The sequence below is a fragment of the Pezoporus occidentalis genome, unplaced genomic scaffold (genome assembly GCF_034315485.1).
Source record: "Pezoporus occidentalis ecotype Australia unplaced genomic scaffold, CSIRO_AGI_Poc_V1 ctg136, whole genome shotgun sequence".
NCBI lineage: Eukaryota > Metazoa > Chordata > Aves > Psittaciformes > Psittacidae > Pezoporus > Pezoporus occidentalis.
Genome location: NW_026913168.1, coordinates 259,028 through 281,490, shown reverse-complemented (window position 1 = coordinate 281,490; position 22,463 = coordinate 259,028). Strand labels below are relative to the sequence as shown.

Sequence of the window (22,463 nt, the reverse complement as noted above, 5' to 3'; positions counted from 1 at the left end):
ATCAGGGCAGAAGCCGTGCACTTAGAGATCTACATACCTGCAAATGTAAATGATGATTGGGCTCTAAATCTCTCCGCAAGGCTTTTTTAAGGCTTCTCTTTTTTTTTTTTTTTTGTCTGATTGTAGTGCATCCCATTTTCAGGCTTCTCCAAGGATTATAAAGTTTGGAAGGAAATAAAAACTTCGCGTTATGCTGGGTTTCCTATTATGACAGCTCTCTAAACAAAACTGGCCACAAATGCAGCAAATTAGAGCCATTAGCCATTTGTAACAGAGTGGTGCTGTCTCATGAGTTGAGTTTTAGCAGTGATTTCTTGCTGTATTTGAATGCTCAGAAGAGAGGGCAAGGCACCTGCATGGACAGAAGAACAAAACTTTTCACGTCCCACTATGCTCAAGGAAAACTTTGCTGTTGGGATCCAAACTCCACTCCCTAGTATTTATTGTGCTTGCAGTAGGCACAGTTTTCCCTTCCCAGGAACACTGGCCTGGACCTTCTGAACTATTCATAGCCCCTATTAATTCTTCCTTGAAAGACAAATCTCACCTCAAGTTCCTTGGCAAAGTAGAAAAATAAGAGGTGATGGGCCAAAAATTGACTCTCAATGAGTTACTTGTTCATTGCCTGAAGTTTTTATTCCTAAGGGAGACTGAACATATTGGCAAAGCACTATTGGGAATTGTGCAAATTCTGTATTGCTCTTAGGTCCTCACTGCTGCTGTTACACTGGGGTTATCTCCGTGGTACTCCTGCCTGCACTGCGCTATTCCTAGCGTGACAGTCGGGAAGGATTGCGTATTTTTGCTTTTCCTCCCATTTCTTTCTTATTTTGAGAAAACACATTGACAGATCAAAGGTAGAAGTTGTCAAATTAAATGCCTTTTTAAATTTAGACTCCTGGCAGGTGTAGGTACTTCTGGGGGTGGTGAACTCTTCGTTTTTAATAACTGGGGAGACAGAAGGCAAACTAAAACCATAATGATGCTAACAGTGGTACAACTCAGAAGGACGGGACGTAGGCGCAGGGTCCATGGAGAAGGTGAGAGCTTGCAAGCAGCTTGGAGAGCAAAAAGAGAAAGAAAAGAATGTGAAGGCCTGTTTGGCACATGTTTCCCATATGCTTCAGGCTATACATCTGAGGAGGTATATTATCTGTGCCAAGTTGACAGCAAATTGTAAACTGTACCTCTTCAACCAGATTGGTAAGTTCAAAGGGGAAAAGAAAGAAGACATGCCGAAGAATCTTGGTTTTCATGATCTGTGGTGTTTGAGCTTTTGAGGAATGCTTGGAACCCTTTGATTTCTGAGCAGCGTTTCTGAAGTTTCAAAGAGGTTGATGAAATTCTCTTGGTCAAAATTTCCAGATAGCTTGTGGAAAGTTATGTAGGAGAGTGTGAACACTTGTTACAGTTCTGAGCTTGCACATATTTGTGAAGGCTTCAGAGACCTGACCAGGTTCCACAGGGAGGATGAGAGGTACCCTAATTCTTCATACACAGGTTTGCAAACATCATTTGCTGTGGGCTGATGTCCCCTCCCCATCTTGAGTCCCTTGCAAGAAAGTTTGAATGAGCACCAGGACGGAATGCTCCTCCTTCTCCATCACTGTTCTGGTCTTTACATGGATGCATCATTTCAGAAGCCTGTCCCTTAGCACAAAAGGCCAAGGCCACCTCGTGGAAAATGGGAGATTGGAATGGAAGAGGCACCTTCTGCACACGTTTGCCCTAGTGCCTGGGCACTTCTGCAGGGTTGGGAGTTCGTTAGCTACCTGAAGATCTGTTTCCTTCTAGATAGGAACTGCTTGATCTTGCACAATCATCTTCATACCTTCCCTACATACAGTAGCTCATGCATCTGAGTTATCTGTCTGCTCGTGCAGATGAAGCAAAGCTTAATTTGTTCCACCGACCGTTTAGCAGCTAGAGCTGATGGGGAAAGACTTTCCCTTAAATCTAATTAATTTGTCTACCCAGAAGGATTCTGAAAATGCTTTTATTGTTCAGAAATGTAACATCCCTGAAAGATTTTCAGATGATGAATTTTGAGTGTGTCTTGATCTAATTACCCGTTAGGTCTGGTCTGACCACCTTTACATAGATTGTTAGGGTGGTTAGGTGGTTATTTCAACCTATCTACAAAGTCTTGGTTAAGGATTACCTGCCAGAAAAGCATGGTTTCAAGACTTTGAAGGCTCCATTATTGCTATATTCATCCTGAGTGTTAACCACTCACAGTATCTGTCTGTTTAAGGATATTTTCCTTTCTTCATACATAGGTGGTTCCTGCACTTTAGTGCAGAAAAGCACATAAACACGTCTGTAGCCAATAATATGCTACAATTTAGCAAATACTTAGATGTGTCTTGGATCAAGATTTGAATACAGTCAATACTTTCAGGCACATATCCCATAGACAGTTGTCCTGGGTTCATGACAATAGTATTCATTAAGCAGACCAAAGCATCACCACTTTTGGGAAAATGACAAATTTCTCTATTAAAAAAAAAAGGGGGGGGGGGGGGTGTAGCTGAGTAATTTAAAATTTATTTCTATTTTATTACTGAAAACTGGAAAAAATAATTTTGAAATTCCAAGTGGCACAACTTTGCCGCTTTGGAGGGAGTAATTAAATGCCATATGTTAGCGCTAACACATAGCAAAGTTGATAATTAATGCAGGCAGCTCCAGATCCAGGTGTGACTTTGACAGATTGTATGCAAGGGGTTTTTCACAGGCTTACAAATAGGGATAAAAAGTCTGTTTTCCCCCTTCCCTTCTGGATGGAAAAGAAAAACAACCCAAACACAAAAATCCAAAACAACAACAACAAAAAAAAAACCTTTATACATGATTAACTATTTGTTGATTTGCTCAAAAAAGAAGGCGACTTCTGGGTAGAAAATGCACTCTGTGACTGCAGTGCTCAAATACGTATAATAATGGGTTATAATTTTGATTTTTTCAGGCAGAATTTTGGGGTTTAGAAGAAAGAGAATGGAAGCTTGTTGAATCTTCAGGGAGATGTCCCATGATTATTACAGGGTTTAATTCCTTTGTACCATTCAGAAAACAATCTACTCCCTTATTCTCCTGGGCTAGCACAAGCAATCTAACCCGGCCTGCAAGAAGTGCTCATTTCTGAAGCAAATTGAGTAAAGCTAGAAAATTAGACCCTTCAGGATGTTATTCTGCAAGTTGGATGTAGTGCTGTCAGAAGGCAGGAGGCTCAGATTTAAAAAAGCACAGATAACCTTTGATGGCTAACGTAGCGCTCTGGATTCCGACACGATGCTTAGGCACCCATGCTAGTGATTGCAGAGCTAGTCTTGATGGCATTATGAGATCAACTCATTTTAAAGTAGATACCAACACTGGGTTGCTGTGTTCAGGCAAAATATTCCCACCCAAATACATCAGGCTTAGCACTGGAAGTGCCGCACTAACTGCCCTGGCAGCATAGCTAATCTGTGTTTATATCTTTGGGTGGATTACAGATGAACCCATAATTAGTTAATCAAGGTACTGGGCAGCTTCACACCTTCCTTCATGTAGCTAGAACTTCAGACCTGGCTGCTTCTGCTCCATCAATGAGGGGTACTCAGCCACCCCATGCTAGCTGCTTACACATAGCTGTATCTGCTTCCTGCCCACAGAGGTGCAAAACAGGCAGAAAGTACAATTAGGCCTAGGAGCAAGGTTAAGAAAGAATGATATCAAATGTTTGCCAAAATATTTTCATTAATTCTATAGATTTTGAATTATTGAAACTACCTCTAGTGTGGGAGAGAGAATTATCAAGCAGCGGCGAAATGGTTATGAGATGTGTGCATACAGACATTTGTGCCCCGTTATCCTGCCCCCCAGCCATCTCCTTTGCCTGCTGTCATTGCTCGAAGTACTCAGAGCTCCTAAGCTTTGTCCAGTCCCCCCGAGCTCATTTGTTGTTCCTGCAGCTGGAGCTCAAGACATGCATGTGTTACCATGTTGACCAACTTTTGGGAGTTGACTGGAAGGTAACAGCCCTGTCTACTGTCATTAACAAGGAGAGACTCGCATGAAAACAGCCATCCCATCTTACTGAGAGAGGCAAGATCCGTTACTCTTTGGAGGAGCTCTTGGTCCTGACAGCAGCCAACTGATAACATTTTAGCTGAGTCTAAAACTGGCCACCTAAATGTAGATGACTGAAGTTAGGCAAGATGGCTTTGGACTACCGTCATTTCTCCAAACAGCAGTGGGTAGCACTTTTCCCAATCTCAGTGCCTTGTTTGCATGTGTTTAATGTTGAGCTCTTCATTTTAGTGTATGGGAGCAACCAAACACAAGCAAATCAGCAGGCTTGTCTATCAAAAGGGAGGTTTGCTAACCTCTAAACATGTTTGACTTGTACTTCTTGCAGTCTGTTGTGTATTTGATTCTCAAGCCATGCCTGCGTGGCAGGTAAGAATTCATTTTAGAAAGAGAGAAGTGGCTGACCAGAAATGTAGAAACAAACCCAGTCAGCCAGTCTTGCAGAGGTAAAAAAAGCATTTCTTCTGCATGAGAATATGTTGTTAAAAGCTCTTTCAGCCTAATAATATCAGATGTTCTATCAGATGGAGTGAAAACCTGTCATCTTGATCCTGACAGTTGTCCCTTTAAATGTATTTTGTGCTGGGCCCCTAGCCAAAAAAAAGAATAGCAATTTTCTTAAGCCTCAACACTGATCAGCACTGACTAATAGCACTGAATGCAGAGCACGTCATCATATCAATATGTTTTCTGTACTCTGAGCATTCTTTGTGAAATCTGCATTTTTAAGATGTACAGTACACGGGAGCTGGATGTTTAATTCACTATGAAATCACCCTCAAGCTTCAAACCTGCAAATCATGTTAGTTAAATGGCATATTTATAGGTTTACTAGTGAAACTGAAGGAGGCCGGTGGGGAGTTTTTCGTCTGCTACTCTTTGGAAAATTAAAACAAAGCCTTCCTGTTTGCATTTCATTTCTTTTGAATCTCCATGTGAATCTCTTGGCCTTGAATCTTTGTCCTTGCACCTAAGCAGGACCCAAGGTACTTCCAAGGCATTTGTCCAACTTGGCCAGTAGCTCTTTTTAAGAGGGTTGGGATCTAGTCACCCTTAGGGTAGACCTGCACACTGTACTTCACACCTAAAATCAACCCAGATTTAAATGGCTGATACTAGCTGACTCACAGGTAAAAGAGGTTCATAACACAGAGCAGAAGGCAATGCTTGGACCCATGCTTGGTGCCAAGGCTTCCTTCAGCCTGACCTTGGTGCGTGGTAAGGAGAAATCCAGCTGGGTCCTCATACCCTTTTCTGCACCCTGGCTATAATGTGTGGCTGTTGTCGAAGGGACAGGCTGGCCAGGGGTCTTTCTCCAAGAGATTACTCAAGGCAATATAGGAATTGTAGGCAGCCAAGAAACAGGCATCCTTTCACCAGCAAAAGTGACTACCTAGACTCTCTTGTGTCTGTGAGCAAGGCAAATCAGTTTAGCCGTCCTTAAAATGATTAACAGCATCAGGGTGAATCATATCTTACTAATCAGATGTAAAGTTTCATTGTAAGACATAAATATGTATTTATATATACCCCCCCGTATAAATCCCAGCTGGCAGGTCTTATCTGCAGTCCCACGTATTCAGCTCCGGATCTGTATATAACGGGCTCATCCCATGCATTCATCATTTGTTAACCCTTTCTGGAGGGTTAACCTGCATGTGGAACCTCAGTATGAAGTGTGAATGAAAATGTTGAGTCCTGAGGATTCTCTGCTGAGGAAAATGTCTTCTCCTGGGGGTTAGATTCACGTCAGTTTTCTTGCAAGCTTGCAGAGGGAGATGCTTTGGATTGCAGGGGCTGGTGTGTGGTTTCAGTTCTGAAGAATGCACAGTCTTGATGTTTGCTTGCATAAAAGCTACAAATACCTTTTAAAGTCAGCAATTCTAAGGAAAAGAAAATCATTTCAAGCACCTCTCACGATCAATAAACATGAACCTCTTCTTTTTATTGTTGGAATTATTAAATGCACTTAAAGCGTTGAAGTATAACACAAATAAAACCCTGTGAAAATGGACGCTGTTTCTTATTCCTCAGCTGCAGTTTATTCCATATGACAAACTTGCACAAATAAAGCCAGGAGAGTTGGGGAGCGAGAGAAGATTCATTATATTCCTTTTTTTTTTTTTTTGTAAGCCCAGAAATGAAAATACTTCATTACAAAAATAATTTGCACAATAATAGAAATAAGTAAGTGCACTGCAGACTCTCTGGAGTAAAGCTTTCCTTCTCTCTTTGCTTCCCGCAAACTCTGACAGTCTGCTCATTAACAGTGAATTGGATTTACATGCCATTTCAAGAGAAGAAGAAAGCAGTGCTGTATACAGTATTATACAGTAGCATAATAAGCACTCAGATTTTTGGTTGGAGGATTTTTTAGATGGGAGGGTGCTTTTTTAAGTCTTTTCAGGGTGATTTAAGTTTTTATGATCTCTTCCCTTTTTTACAAGAGTCCACACAGCTTTAGACCCATAAGTTTGAGTTTGATTAACAGGACTGCATGTGTTCTGGTGCAGCAGTCCAGCTTTTGCGATTTTGGTGACAATGCAGGCAGGAAATACTCTACCAATGCTTCAGGTAAAGCACCTTTTTCATGGGGTTTTGCAGACTCAGCATCAGTTTGAATCAAAGGGTGTTAAAGTGATGCCCTGGAATATGCCTTGTGTCCTCCTGAAGGGGAGAGGGCTGTGCAGTCTGAAGTAAAAAGCAGGGAAACTGAATGCATTTTTTCTTTCCAGAGCAGTCATTACACATCTGCCTTTTGAGTACCACTGCATTAAGTTGGCTGAAATTGAAAGCTCAGATAGAAGCTGCTCTCTCAAAACATTTCTTAGGAATCTTTTTCATTAGCTCGTATCACTACACGCACAATCCCTTCTTTGCCCTCACCCCTGTCATGATTTCTTTCATACCGGATGGAGGTGAGGGGATTTATCTGAACTGGAGTCTATGCAAAGATGTCTTTAAAAGTCTCTCTAACAGAGGATGCTTTTTTCTTAGAAGCTGTGATGGGGAGGCATATGCAGAATGACTAAGGCAGCCAATTACTCCTTTATATAAACAGCAAGCACCACTAGAAAAAGGAGAGAGAGAAAGAAAAATGAGAGACTTCGGGTGGGGGAGGAAGGAGGGAAGGGAGGTTGTAAGTATAAAGTGTTTGCCTTAGGACTTGTCTTCAGTTACAGAGCCAGACTCACATGACTGGAGCTTGGTTTGATGTGGTAATGAAGCATTGATCACAGGAAAAAGATGAAATGGCCTTTGCTCATTCATTATTTTTATCTTCTAGCTGTGGAAGACAGAAAATTGTTCATAGGAATGGTTTCGAAGAAGTGTAATGAGAATGATATCAGGGTGATGTTTTCTCCGTTCGGCCAGATAGAAGAATGCCGAATCCTTCGGGGACCGGATGGGCTGAGCAGAGGTGAGTGTGCAGTCTGTAAAGTCTCTTTCCTTAAGTACTAATTGGGAGCTATATGTCACAGCCAAGGTAGGCACAGCCGCTGTCTGCAGCTAGAGGTTACGCTGTAATACGTCCCACGTGGTGAAGGTATCCACATGAACTTTTCACAGTGGCTGAAATTATCACCTTTCATTTCCCGTGTCAGAAAGGTCTCGGTGCCAACGTATTAACTTGTGTTATCGCCCTGTTTGTCAGCTGGAAAGGTTCCTTTGCACGCTGAGAAAACACGCTCAGTTTTCTGCTCTCACAAAATCAAAGATCCTTCCCTGACCCCATTTCTGCTTTGTAGCATAAGGCCAAGAAAAGAAAAAGGACTGTAAAGACTGAAGGCATGCAGGGTCATGGGAACTGGCCCACGTTGTAGCACTATCTCCTTCATTCCTGTGTTTTCTGTAACTATATGCAAAACATAGGTCTGCTGTAAATGAGAAACGAAGAGGTTAGCTTGAACTGAGAGTTTTGCCTAGACAAAAGTTTTTAAGTCTTGTGCCTCTATCAGAACCCCAAAACTACGACAGAGATGTTAAGCAGCACCACCAAGACTAGTCAGGGAGCTGACCTGAACTTTGGAAACGACTGGCAGCACAGACTTACATAGCTTTTGAGTGCAAAAGTGCCTTTTGGGGCACTCTGGAAACATTGAAAAGAAAAATCAATGTACATTGATGACCCAGGCTGCATATTAACTCCAAGGTGTATGGTCCTGAAATTATTCTCAGAGCGTGAACCTTCTCAAAAAGTCAGTTCCAGGTGGTGCGGAGTGGGTAAGAAAATAGTGATAGTCCTGTCTGTCAGTGTGAAGGATGCTGCGGCCACAGCCGTTTAACGGCACGGGAAGTGAAGTAGTTTCAAGTGTGGAGCTGTGAAAACATCACTTTTGTTTCTATAGAAGAAAAAAAAAAAAACCTAGAAAGCACAGTTTATGCATTTTATTACATTTTCAAAAGGCATGGAAAAAGTAACAGTACTCATTTTGCCTATAGGCGTAGGTATAGCTGCAGATACTTTTCTTAACTTTTGGATCTACTTGTTTCCAGAAGCCTATAGTATCTGCAGTATTTTGTGCAACAATCTGTGCATGGGGGTCTTTTGTTCTGTGTGCAGCCCAGCTTCTTTAAAACACTTACAAATTTCAGCAGGGGAAGTTGCAGGTATTCCTGTATTTCATGACACTGCATGAAAGTACTTGCTGTGCTGTTTCTGAATAATAGAGGCTTCTTGAAAAGTTGCTCTGACAATAAATAGGAAGCCCCAAGAAAATGGTGCACTTTCATGCATGTTTAATTGGCATCCCAAAACTTTTGGGGCTGGGATGTAGCAGTCCCTTCAGGCAAGGAGAGCCCCGGGATCATGGCTTTTGCCTTGGGGAAGTCAGGGGTAAAGGTCTGAGGTTGGTTCCTGCAGCTCAGTAATGAATGTTGACAGATGGAGTCGAGTGCTGTCATTATTTTTCTAGACCCAACACTGAGGCAAAACAAATATTTCTGGTTTTTACTTGATTTAATTTCATAAGTAGCACAGGGAAGGGATGATGGAAGACACAGTGGGAAAGGAGCTAAGTAACTGCTGAAATAACAACATCTGGGCATTGTATGTTTTGAGCCCCAAAAAGATTTAACTGACTCCTCAGCATCACCCATCAAAGAAATGGATCTTTCCTGGGATCCATAGAAATCCCACTGCATACTTGTTTTTATTCAACATACACTGGGCACAGTATGAGCATAGAAAAGCTAACTATGAAATCTAAGAGGGTAACTGAGGTTGGTGGGGTAGTTTTGTTCTGTTGTAAATACCCATCTCATGATAATCAGAAGCTGAGATTTTAAGCCATGTCACCAATGTATGAGGCAGGGCAGTGTTGTCTGCTGCCCAGCAGAGCTGTAGAGTTAATGTGCTGCTCTCTCTTGCTGGAGGCTGAAGATCTCAGTCCAGGTAGGTCACACAGCAGCAGTCATAGCAGGGCTGCCGCTGGGGTTTATTTCAGTCACAATCACGACTGATATTCTATCATGCCCACATGCATCATGCCTTGTTAAACTTGAATTGCTTTCTACACACCCATGTTCACACTTTAAAATGAGTTCAGCTGTGCCAGCCAGGTTTGCAGGCAGATGTTTATCAGCTTCACAAAACCACCACTCCATGAGAGAAGGCAAAGTGTTGGGAAAATGGTTGATATTGCAGTTGAAATGAAGAGTGCTAAGGGAGCTTTGCAGTGGAGGGAGCTTGGCTGGAAAAGCACAGGGTGAAAAGCTGCTTCACAAAACAAGAGGGAGAATTTATGCGGTTAAGTCTTTGTAACCAATTCCAATACTTGATGAGTTTTAATTCGTGTTACAGTTTCCAAGATGTTAATTCCCTTTGCCACAAACAGTATTTGTTTTCCCAGCATCCGCCCGGATGCACTTTCCTCCTAGACACAGAGGGGTGAATGAAAAATAGTCACTATCTTAGGAAAACACTGTCCTCACCATGCCAGAGCCTTTGGGAACTCTCAGTGCTCACAGCAGTGCGATGGAAATATGGTCCAATAAATTCTATTCGGCATCTCTTTTCAGTTGCATAACAAGAGCACATCATGGTATCATGGACAAAAAGAGCTTGAAAAGTATATTCATTAGTATTTATGCCAACTGTTGAGCTTTGTTAGAGGGTTCAGGCAGATAATCTTTATTACCAGCAATTGCAAGGACTAGCTCCAGGTTACACAGCTCGGTAGAACAATTTTGGTTTCTGCTGGTTGTTTTTTTCTTAGTGAAGAGTAAAAAGGTTTCAGTTGACTTTTGGGCCATGTCTACACTACAACAGCAACCTTGCCACTTGTATGGTAACGGTCTGCTGTCAACTCCTAGGCAAGAGGTAGGGTTGTAGTGTACCACATGGCTTCGGTAGAAAGGAGAAATCCCGTCCTGTGGTGTCAAGGGAAAACGTAACACTTTGTGATGAGTGTGATATAAGTGCTAAGCTAAAGAGAGAAATGGACAGAGATTGAGCTGGTTGTTTCTATCATAGTTTCTAGGCAAGAACTGGCAGAGCTTTAACTAAGTCACACCCATTACTGTCACTACTGATAATAGACTATAAGCATTTCCACTTCAAATTCCTGCTGTCAGCTGTTTGAACCTCATCTGTAAAATGAGACAAAAATAATGATATAAAGCTCCAGTGGTGAAGCAGCGTATTTTAAAGAAACTGAGATGTTTGGGGTTTTTTCCCACTGTTGTTCGTTCCTGCATCTAAGAAATAGTTGTTTGTATCTGTAACTTGTTAGATTCCAGCCAGCTCCAAGAAATAGGTAGCAACCAAAAGGCATTGACTTCCGAAGGCTCAGGGATAGTCCCTGTGAAATTAGTTGGCTGGCAGAGAGTAATTCCTAGCTGTGAAAAGTATTAAAAACTAGAAATACCCTGTTGGCTATAGAGAGAAAGAAAACAGGGACTGAGCAGACATGGAGGCTGGCCTTGGCTTTTCAGGGTTCATGGGACTATCTGAAGAAGCTCGCCACTGCCTGTACTATATTCATTATTCAAAGAGAAGGATTCAGCCTGCAGGGTTGTTTAATCCAGCACTTTTTCTGAAGAGCTAAGTATGCTTTACAGAAATTCATGATTGTGATATCATGTGCTAAGCTTCATTATCATGAAAAAGCAGAAGTGAACTGCCTCAGATGATTAAGATTTTAAATCACTTATTGTAAAGGGCTTAAGGAAACTTTCAGACCTCCTGACTCCTAGCACTATGTAGGGTCTACAGTGACCACAGATGCCAAGACAGACAGCTGTGCAATGATAACTGGAGTGCACAAAAATAGCCAGGAATACCAAGGTTTGATCTGTAGCTGTGCCGCTGATGTGCTGTACTGACCGTAGGTGAGTTGGTCTCTCATCATCTCCCTTTTGTCCCATTCCTTAAAATGAGGATAGAAATGCTCCTCTACCTTTGTAAAATGCTTTTTAAAGCATTTTTAAAGCATTGATCAGTGGATCAATATCTCTGTATCACTCAAGGAATTTTTGCCATCCATAATGATGATAAAAAAATCCTCTTATCCTTATCACAGGAGCACCACACAGCAAATTATTCCGCTGTATTGCTAAGTGGAGATTTATATAACAGATACCAGAAAGAAGTCAACTGGGTTAATAGCATGCACTGAAAAAACCTGCTAATAACATGTACAGCCTGTTGGATATACCATGAATACTCTGGAAAAGCTCAAAATGCATATTTCCACATCTTCTAGGCTCCTGATTATATGTTTTTTTTTAACAAAACATCACTAGGCGCATGGGGCAAGTGAACATTTCTGCAGACATTGATTACAAGGATTGTTTTTCTTCCTTTCTTTGCTTTAATAGGAAGACTTCATTTAGAAATGGCATAGAGAGTTATACCATGAGAGCTATACCATGGTCAGCCAATTTAATTTCATTAAAATCCATTCATAACTTTCAGATTCTGTGTTTTTCTTGATTAATTAATAAAAGAAAATGAGTATTTCTATCATAATTAATTGCAGTGAAGGGTAGATGAGGAGGTTTTATGCCTGTTTGCTTTTCCTTATGGATACTTATTGCTCCCTTCTGAGCTAAAGTAATGTGAAGTGCCAGCCATGGGAACAGCCTGGATTAGGGGCCACCTTCTGACTTGTGTATCAGTAAGTGATGGAAAACAGGGCCAGTGGAAGTGCTGTATCCTTAGTAGCTTTTCAGAAGCACTTCCATGTCTTATTTCTTTTGCTGTAATGTGGTAACATTTTAAGTTTTCCCAGTCATTATGGCACATTTAATTTTCTTCTTCCCCTGCTGAGAGTCTTTTGAAGCTGGGAAGGCAAAACACATCCAAGTGACCAGTGTATCTGCTGGCCTTTGGCCAGTAGCTACATCTCAGATTTCCATTACTGCAGCTTTGCAGCAATCCCTCCCCAGGGGGAAGTCTGAAATGAAATCATTTACAAGAGTTTTTATTCCAGCAAGAGGGTCATCGAGGCACTGTTGAGAGAATGTGGTCTTTGGTTCCTGTTTGAGTCTTGGTTTGTGTGAATTCCACTTACTGAAGGCTGTGCTTTGCAGCATGGTTAATTGACTGTCCAATTAGAAATGCTTCGAGGGAACCATGAACTTCAGGAAATTTAAAATCTATAATCTGTCATCTGGTCGATAGTCGAGAGAAGTGAGTAAAGCCGAAGGAGCTGAGGCATGCTTACAGGACGTGCCTCTCATTACCTTTATGGGTCTGATATGCATAAAGAGCTTCACTGTGGCTTTTTCAAGATGGTTCTCTCTGGGCTGAGTCGTTGCACTTGGTCTCAGACCTGTCATTGTGTGTCTTAAGCAATACCTAATGACCGCATGTCTGTACAATAAACAATCTGATGTCTTAATTTGGAGCTGAAATGTGTTTTAACCACTGAGACAGATTTTTGTGTGATGTCTTCATTAGAAGGCTGTTTCCCAGGCTGTTCCTTCCTTCAGACTGTGCTATATTAACACAGCATAGAATAGGGAAAGTCTACTTTGCAACCTCAGCTAGAAATATTTTAACACAACTAAAGCTTATTTTTATCACGCTTCAATTTCCATAGCTTTTTATTCAAGCCTTATCTTTTCTTTAAATAGAGGCTTTCATCTCAGAGAATCCCAAATGCTTCTTGCAGGAGTATTTTGGCAGCTTTTCACTATTGTTTCTTAACAGAAATGGAAGAAAAACCTTGTTTACGGTGAACCATTTGCATCACCAGCTGCGCAGCCACCATACGTAGTACTGCGATTGCTCAGATGACTTTGAAAATCAGCCTCCTTTTGAAAATGAGCCTCCTTTTGTGTCGAAAGGGTCACTGTGCATTTATTTTCTTTATAATTGATTACATCTGCCTTTCTTTCATCTCCAGAACTTTAAAGCATTGGTTTTAAACTTCCATTTTTAACTCTAGGCCTGATTCAGACGTGTCTAGGGCTTTTCCATCTCCCTTTGGCTTCACTGAGGGTTTCGGGCTTTAAATATCTCTGGTAGACCATGATAGTTTTATGTGGGAGGTTTCTTGTGTAAGTGTGAAATCAGACCCCTTACCTTGAGTCTTCCATAGCTGAAAATGTTCTGCTTCACTTGGGGCTCGCAAGTACTGATGTTGTGTTGGACTGTGCATGAACTGCTGACTGAACGTTTCAAAACAGTCTGTGAAAGCCTGAGCTGAGAAGGATCAAGGGAAGTGGGAGCTGAAATGGGGCAATGCTGAGCTTTTAGAGATATTTCAAACAGTTAAGTTGCTTGAGCAGCAAACCCAAGGTTTGGGATGGCCCAGGTTGAGGAGGGAGCTTGACAAATTCATAGTTTCTTCAAAATTCCCTTTCAGTCGAATGGCAGTAAGGACCAACACCATGAGTTTAGATGTTCTCTCAGCCAAGATGGTGAATGTGACAATGTGCTCCAAAGCATCTTTGGTGACAGGGCTGGGTGCCTGCCTCTGATCGTGCCTGCAGGAAGAAATCACTCCAAGCAGCCTTTCCCCAGTCAATCATTTATCTGGTGCAGGGGATGAGAAGGCAGCCTTGGAGAAACAACTCAAACTCTTAATCCTCCTTTCTCCCTCCCTTTTTTTCTCTGTTAGTGATCCCTGACATTTTGAAACCAGAAGTGATAAATAATTGCAAGGTGACTTGCAGGTTGGCTGTATTTACAAAAGGATTTTTATTTTTCTTTTGTGGTTAGCTAGCTGGTGGTACAAAACAAAGCATTTTCAAGGCATTACCTATAGAAATATCCCTCTCTCCACGTTTTCTCTCTCAAATTGCTCCATAGCTCCAGTAAGAAGGGAGTAATGGAAATTTCAGGAGTCAGTATGGTAGAACAGAAATAGTTTGCTTGTAGCTATTGGTCCAGAAGACCTCAGCCCACAGCACTACAGTCAGTGCACTGTTTCATAAGATGAGGTAAGAGGCCATGAAAATCTTCCTTGTTTCCTTGAACCACGAGGCATGAAATGTGATTAGTCTTGTCCTCATATAATTGTGATTTACAGTCTTAAGCTGGCAGTATGTTCCCAGAAGACCACCTGTATTCATGAGATACAGGTGAGTGACAGTATGCTGAAAAGGGGTTTCCCAAACTCTCAGAAACTGCCTCAGCAAGAGTACAGGATGGTTCAGGCAGAGCTCATCTGGCTTAAACAACTGAAACCCAGTGTCCTTAGACACCAGCTTCTGATTAAATTCCAGGTGCCCGCAAAACTGTCCTCCTAAAGTGTATATGTACCCTATATAGGAAGATAAAGGTACTGCCATTGACTGGAGCACAGAATACAGGCATCTCAGCAGTACAGCTTTTCTGAATGTCTAAATTATATATGGAAGTTGAGTGATGGAGTTAAGTGGACTGAATCCTATGATACAGTCTTAGCTCCCCTCTGGTGGGGCAGTCTGGTCATGAAGCAAAGGGTCCCGTGGTTCACACATAATGAAATATATAGGATCCCATGGTTCACACATAATAAAATGTATGTGCACACATAATAAGTATACAAATTTTGTGTGTGAGTGTCAAGGTTTGGTAGCTGTAAAAATAACCCTTGAGTGCAAATATATGTAACAAGGTGGAAAGATGGTTAAATTAGCTAGAATTTATTTGGGATGCTGATGGTTACAGCTGAAGGTCTAGGTTTTCAGATAATTTAGAAATAAGGTTGTCTGCTGATTTTTCACCGTGGTTATTGAGTCAAATAGAGTATTTACTGTGCAAACGGCCACTGTCCATCGGTGGGAAATGGCCTGCCGACTGGACGTAACAAGGGGATCTAACCTTGTAGCCTCTGGCTGGCAAAGCTTAATTAAAATGCAGTCCCCTCTTCTCTGTGGAATGCTGTTTTCCAAATGCTCATATTCAAGCTGCATAACCTCATTCATCAGGCGTTCCCCTTGCCTGGAGAACAACTTTCTGTCAAATGGGTAGTTCGCTAAATGGCACTTTACAGAGATCTGCGATGAAGGTCTTTGCCTCCACAACAAAGACAGCGGGATCCATGCAAATGGCTTTGGGCTGGGGAATGAGAAGGGAGGTTTTGCAGTAGTTTTGGGCACTGAAAGGCCCCAGCAACTGGGCTTTGTGGTTAAAAAGAGAAAAAGCTTAAGGGAGGGGAGAGACAGACTGCTTTATCTTGAGGGGAGCGCAGCTTTATTTCTCTGCTGATACACATTCCTTTTGAGACCTGCTAATTGCAGCATCTCTCAGTAAGTTACTTACAGCAGTACTGCTGGGTAGAAATTGTGATAAATGCATAAACTGTGTCTTATTGATTTTTGTTGACATTTTACATGCTTCTTATGCATTCAAAACCTCCGTTCAGTAATTGTCACTATGGTACACACTCCTGGATAATGAGAGCGAAAGAAGTGAATGAAGCCGTTTCTTGACCATTATAAACAGTATTATTCAGGGCTCTGTATGGGGTTTCTTGCCTGCCCTCCAGTATATCTCTGTTTGTGCTCATCCCCCATTGAATTTGCAAGACGAGCAATGAAAACCCTTGGTGTTATTTCCTCTGTTAATGATAATAACAGAAATGTTACAAAGAGAGATTACTTTGAGACTGATGGTAAATTTGGGCCTCTTTAATTTTAGTGCACAGCAGCAATATGGAATCTAGCAGAGGTACTGTAGTTTATTTACCCTTATACTGCACATCTTGTCAAGTTTGCTGTACAGAAAGCTGTTTTGTTACATCATTTGCTTTGACAGAAATTTGTTGCTGAATAAGAATAATATAGCAAATTGTCGTTGCTGAACACTAGTAAGTCTTCACCAGCTGTTACATTACCTAAGAAATACATAGAGTTACAACCATGGAGTTGGTGTAAAAGAATTCTGACTTCTGATTTTATGATGCTCACCTGTCAGAGGTACATAAGCAGCTTAGGTTCTTTTGTATCAAGGGCCTCTACATTAAAGAGAAAAAAAAAAAATACAATACTGCATGATGCAAAAATGCATTGACTTTATTTTCATGACTAGATGTAGTGCTTTTGGGTAATGATCAGGCATTGCTTTCTCTTACTGTTGTTTGATTAAGATGTGAATACAGTCTTGACTTGATAATCTCACCAGATACACACGGAGCAAAAAAAAAAGAAAAGGTATTTTATGCCTCAAATTGATTTGCATAAACCAAACAATCTGTTGCTTGTTGGATTGCAAAATGGTTTATTTTGCCCATTGGCCACAGGGGCAACAATATTGTATTTTTGATGCCAGAATGTAGCTTTCATGCATTAGCTCTAAAATGACAATATGCTTTAGCCTCTCAGTGCTTAGATTTGCTTCATTTAGAAATCTTTTAAGTAGTAATAATAATAATGTTTTGAGGAAATTGAGTGGAACACTAAATTATTCTCTGAAACCTAAGTTCAAACTGTGCAAGGCTAAGGGAGCTGAAAATCAATGCACTTTTAAAGTCATTAGAGATCACAAGTGAAATAAGTCTGTGTTGCTTTAGCTAAGCTTTTAGTGTGCCGTGGTATTATTACAAAATCAGCCTGAATCTGCATTAATTTCACAGTCTTTTTCTTTAAGATGCCCAGGGGTGCATGAAGAATAAAATGTAAATCTCAGAAGGCAATGTTTTTATTAGTCGAAAGGGCAGTGAGTCATGCACTGAAAAAGCTGACCTGTACCATGCCCAGTGCAGGTATGACTGACAATAGTAAAAGGCTGGAAAAATAGCCTATGCTTCAGCCTACTGGCTTTTCATTATGATTTAAAAGGCTGAGGAGGGAAAAAAAAAAGCTAATTTTCAGTTTATTTGTGCATGTAGCGTCAGAATTGTTCAAGCTGGGGCTGGCTTTCATAGATCAAAGAATTAAACTTGTACCTAGAACTCGGAGAAACAAAAATCATAAAGATTTTTATTTTCAATCTGTTATTTTCTTAAATGTTGAGATTTCACCTACATTACTGATTTTTGTCTGAGTCTTTTCACACTTAGTTGCAGGCTGCACAGTGGAGTTTTTCTCATCCTTATTTGTATGGTTGTTCTTGGTGCATCACGGAAATATGTGGCATTATGGACTCCTTTATTAAATTCCCAGTTCAGCTGTCAGTGATGCCAGTCCTTTATTCACTATCCACAATTTACCTGCACAAAAGCCATAGCACGCAATTGTTAATGTGTGGTCTGAATAGACTAAACTATGCAATCCAAAGGCTACATAAAAGCCTTCCTTATTTCAAACCCTGTGGCTAAAGAATAAAAACAAGAAAATAAAATGAAAAAAAAAAAAAAGGGAACAAAATAAGGAAAAAAAACCTTTCCTCTCACCCATCCCCACCTGATTTTTTTTCTTTCATCTATGGTCAGATTAGCAAGTCAGCACTGTCAATAAATAAACTAGAGAAGTTGTTTATTTTTATGTACTACTGAGAACAGTGTCGTCTTGTGGCCGTTCTCGTAGACTGTGTTGGTTTAACAAGCGTCCAACCCTTTTGTCTTGTTGTTTTTTGTCTTTCCTGCTCCCTGTCCCCTTGTTCCCACAGGCTGTGCGTTTGTCACATTTTCTACAAGGGCAATGGCACAGAATGCAATCAAAGCCATGCACCAGTCTCAGACCATGGAGGTACAGTACTGTATCATTTGCCCTTTCTTTGTTTTCTTTGTGCAAATGATTGCGAATGGTAAAGCCATGCTCTCCTGGATCAGATCAGACACATGACAATCACAGATTTAAACTTTTTACCAACTCACTCTACCTGTCTTTGGAAAGCTTATTTTTTCATAATGACCTGAAAGCGCACAATAACGTTGCTGTGTGGTATCCAAACACAGCTCTTGAGTCTGTTTTCAGTGGCATTCAGCAGAGAATAAAAACGCTGTGAATACCGCTCCTCAGCCATACTCAGAGAATATCTGATAAGTAAATTATCTTTAATTTTAACACACACACACGCCCCTGAAGAAAAATCTTAAGTTCCTTTTCAATAGATTTTTAAGTGTTGTGGTTTGCACTGCTGTGACAAAAATCTCAAGAGGTTTAACCTGGCCACGCTGAGTTACTAGTGCATGCGTTTTTCTGCAAATAGAATCTCTTTTTAAGTTAATATAATTTCTCCTCCTTCATGTAGCCAATAAAAATGCTAATGATGACAGAGCATATCAAAGTGTGGCACTTCCTGCAGAGCACGGTTGTGGCCGGCTCCTCACAAGCAGCACTCTTTATTTCCTTCCAAACTGCCTCTACGGCCTCGTATTTTATCACGACGAGCAACAGGAAACTTTAAACCTGTTCACTTAATGTGACTCTAGCTGCAGGCAAACAGTACGTTCATTGGAGTGGTTATCGAATGCCACGGCTTGTCTGGCAATCTCAAAACTTTTTTCAGTCTGTGATTTTTGTCATGGTCTCTCAGAATTTTGCACAAAAAACCCGCACAAGTATGAAGTCTTTACTTACTCTGGATCTTGTAGCTTATCATTGGAGAGTGCATGTTATACTGTATTATGTATACTGTATCTTCGTGTAGTGATGATTTTTCTCAGAGGTGGCATTGATGTTATGTGCACTTGTTTCTTTTTTTTTTTCTTTCTTTTCTTTGATTTTCCACCAGGACCTTTCCATTTTATTTTATCTTTTATTTTTCTCAGTGATTTTTCTTTGCAATGCTCTAGTCTCCCAAAGCATGCTGGGTGCTAAACAATCATTATTGCGTCATGTCGTTGAGCTGCTTTGTGTAATGAGCCAAGGGGGGACACCAAGGGTGGGAGGGTGGATAGAGGAGAACAAGAAGAAGCTAAAAATCAATCCAGTGCATGAAAATGTCACTAACTGTTTCCTGTATACTACAAGTAATGATATCGGCATTGCAAAGCTATTGTCTTTCCAAACATCACGTTTGAATTTGGTTGAGCTTCTTTTATAATTGATGTGTTTTCTTTTCAGTGCAATGCATTTTTAGACGCTGAGTATACAGTTTTAGACGAGAATGTGCCAATGAGATGAGAATAATTGAAATGATCTTTACTAGAAAGCTGCTGTTACACAGTCTATGCAGTCTGACAGTATATTGTGAAAAAGCTGCCACTTTGAGTCTCTGAAATAATACTCGTAGTAATTTGTCTGCCATGCACTGCTCCATTAATTCAGACCTATATGTTTTGCTGGGTTTGATTCCAAGTAAAAAGGAAATGTTTATTGATAATACTGTGTTTTACCTATATTTTCCATGTGTTTTAATGTATTTTTCTGCCTAGCAAAAATGAATTTTGCACAGCTCTACTTCAGAAGATGGTAAAATTAAAGAGATATTACCTCCCAGACAAATCCTCTCATTCTTCTGTCGTATGCAGTACTCCAAAAGAGGCTACATTTTGATGTTATACTCCTGTTGACATTAGTTCTATAAAATAGCTACTCTTAGATCAAAATACTTCTCAACACCCTTAGAGACATCAGCAGTGAGATCTCCAAATTGGCCAGGTGATTCCAAATAGTTTGCACTGTGAACATTGGGGTCTTTGTGTCAGTTGAGCATGGGCTTGGAGTCCCTTCATGGAGACAAGCAGTTCACCCTCCCGCTCCATGGGTGAGGGACTCAACAGAGTCTGTACCTCCTGTCTTGATGACACAGAGGAAAATATGAAGGCAGCACCAGCTGTTGGAAGGAAAACAGCTCTTAATGGCATGGAGATACCAAGCCATTAAATGAGGAAGGGAGATGCACCTTGTGTATGGGCTGGGAGCTTCCTCTCAAGATAGAAAATAGAACAGCATAAAACCAAAGTCACCCTTTAAGGGGAAAAAAAAAAGAAATTGCTCACTTTTGCCAATACTCTCCTAGTAAAAAGTTAATTCGGGTTATCTAGTGTTAAATCTCAACTCTCTACCTGAACCAGTGGTCCTTGACACTTTTGTTTCATGGGTTTTTTGCAAACAAAAGTGGGCTGGGGACAACATGTAGTACACAATCACATTTCAACCCACTTACTGCAGAGGTTTTTTTGTCTGATTTCATTATTTTCAGTTCTTTGGCACACATCATTGACCAAGATGAATTTTCAAAGAAAGAACAATGGGGATGTTAAATACAGATGAACATGTCTCACAGAATAATGAATTCTCTTATTACTCTTTCCACCTGACTTTCTGACCTGGTTAAATCAACTGATTTTAAAAACATAATTGCTGCTCTACAGTTTTTGCTCTTCTGTTTCATTTCTGTGGAGGTTTTCTTGTTTGTCTGAGGCATTCAAATGCAGCACCAGTAGAAGACACTAATTTGTTATCACGGAGTAAATTTGATGCAACAATAACAATCCTTTTCTTATAGAGAGCCACTTGCTACACATAATTTCAGTCTTCAGAATGTTTGCTTTCTTGAAAATGATGAAGTGATGAAATATAGAACAGGCAGCGAAAAAATGAGTTATAGATTCATAAATTGTAGAGATATTGTTTTTATACAATTTACTGACGTTTAAGCATTCATAAATAAGATGTCAGCTGTAGTGTTGAGTGCGGAGCTGCTGAATCAAGAACTAGAATAGCCATATAATCGTTCTTCCTTTGAAATTAATTTCTCTTTCTTTGGAAGTACACTTGGTTCTCCTGCACACCCAGGTAGAAGTCAGGAAGTTCTGGCTGGTATTAGCTCAGTGCTACTAAACCTCATATTGAATAGGAACAGCTTGAACTTTTTACTGGCAAAACCAGAACTTCTTTCACACCCTTTACCACCTCCATCGTTTTTCTTCCTTTTTTTAAGGGGTCTCTTGGTTTTAATATTAGCATAAAAATCACTAGGGAGAGGTAATTGTGTAACAGGCCACCTCCTTCATAATCTTTATTTGATTGCTGGAGTGGCACGTATCTCCTTTCTTCCTCACTGAAACATGGAAAGACATTTTTACAATGAATTGCCTGGGAAGGGCGTTGGAGGTGGAATAATGAATCACAAGTAGTGATTTCTCTAAGACAATTCTAAGGGAACAGCATTGATGGGAGATCTTTATAGGAGAGATATTATTATTGTGGTTTATTTCATCATTTCATCTGTTGATGGTGAATATTCTTATCATTTGTCCTGGTGTGACGTTCCTCAGAGAAAAGGTACACAGCTGCTTTTTCTAAGAAATAGAGGGCAGGACCTTTCCTGAAGATGTTCACAGTGTTGTGAGAGCAGCCATGGGAAGAGATTAAGTATAACCCTGCTCCACATCCCATGCTACACACTTTGGCTAAACCACTGCTGTGTTTTTTGGGCTTGAGTCACCTTTCACTCCTGCCATTGTGTTCAGATTGAAGTTAGACAAGACATTAGTATAACAAAGCATTGTGGGTGGAGGGAAGTTATTCATTGGATCCTGTGAAGTTGGAAAAGAGTATGAAATGGATTGACAGTTTCTGTGACTCACAAAATGCTTGAATTAATTTGAAGAACTGAATCATTGCAGTATATAGTTTGCTCCCTTGATGTGAAAAAAATGAACACTTGAAAGGTTAAAATATGGAAAAAAATTTAAAAGGAAAAAAAAATAGAATGAAAGCAAGAGACATCTTTTATACTCATGTCTCGTTCTCTCAGTGACTTTGCCCAGGAATACGCAATTTGAAGTCCGAGGGACATACCCAGCTTTCCTCAAAAGCCCTTCTGGTCCATGACCTCCTGCTTCTTCTCAAGGGTCCCTCAGACATGGGTGAGGAGTAGGCTGCAGACCAGATCTCTGGTTCTTTCTTACAGCTTCCCTGTTTCCTAAGATGTCTTACAGCCCTCCCATATCATGTAACAAGAGGCTCATAGAAGTGATAGAAGAAATGGTGTCAATCAGGAATGGGCTGCTGTCACCAGAACTAGTCATTTTTGGTCTGCATCCTGCCCTTTGTTCACATCTCAAGGGTGCTTGATGCAAAGCGTGCCTGGGAGCAGACCGCAGGTGGGTGAATTGTCC

At 40.7% G+C, this 22,463-nt stretch overlaps 1 protein-coding gene across 14 annotated transcripts in view; it reads left to right on the top strand.

Annotated features, from left to right (window-relative positions):
• The window catches only part of CELF2 (CUGBP Elav-like family member 2), a 563,459-nt gene that overhangs the window by 484,738 nt on the left and 56,258 nt on the right, over window positions 1-22,463 (top strand). For all 14 annotated transcript variants that reach the window (XM_062609318.1, XM_062609307.1, XM_062609306.1 and 11 more), the window contains 2 exons: window positions 7,361-7,495; window positions 18,059-18,138. In XM_062609318.1, the coding sequence (XP_062465302.1) occupies window positions 7,361-7,495; window positions 18,059-18,138 (215 nt within the window). The remainder of the gene's footprint in view (window positions 1-7,360; window positions 7,496-18,058; window positions 18,139-22,463) is intronic.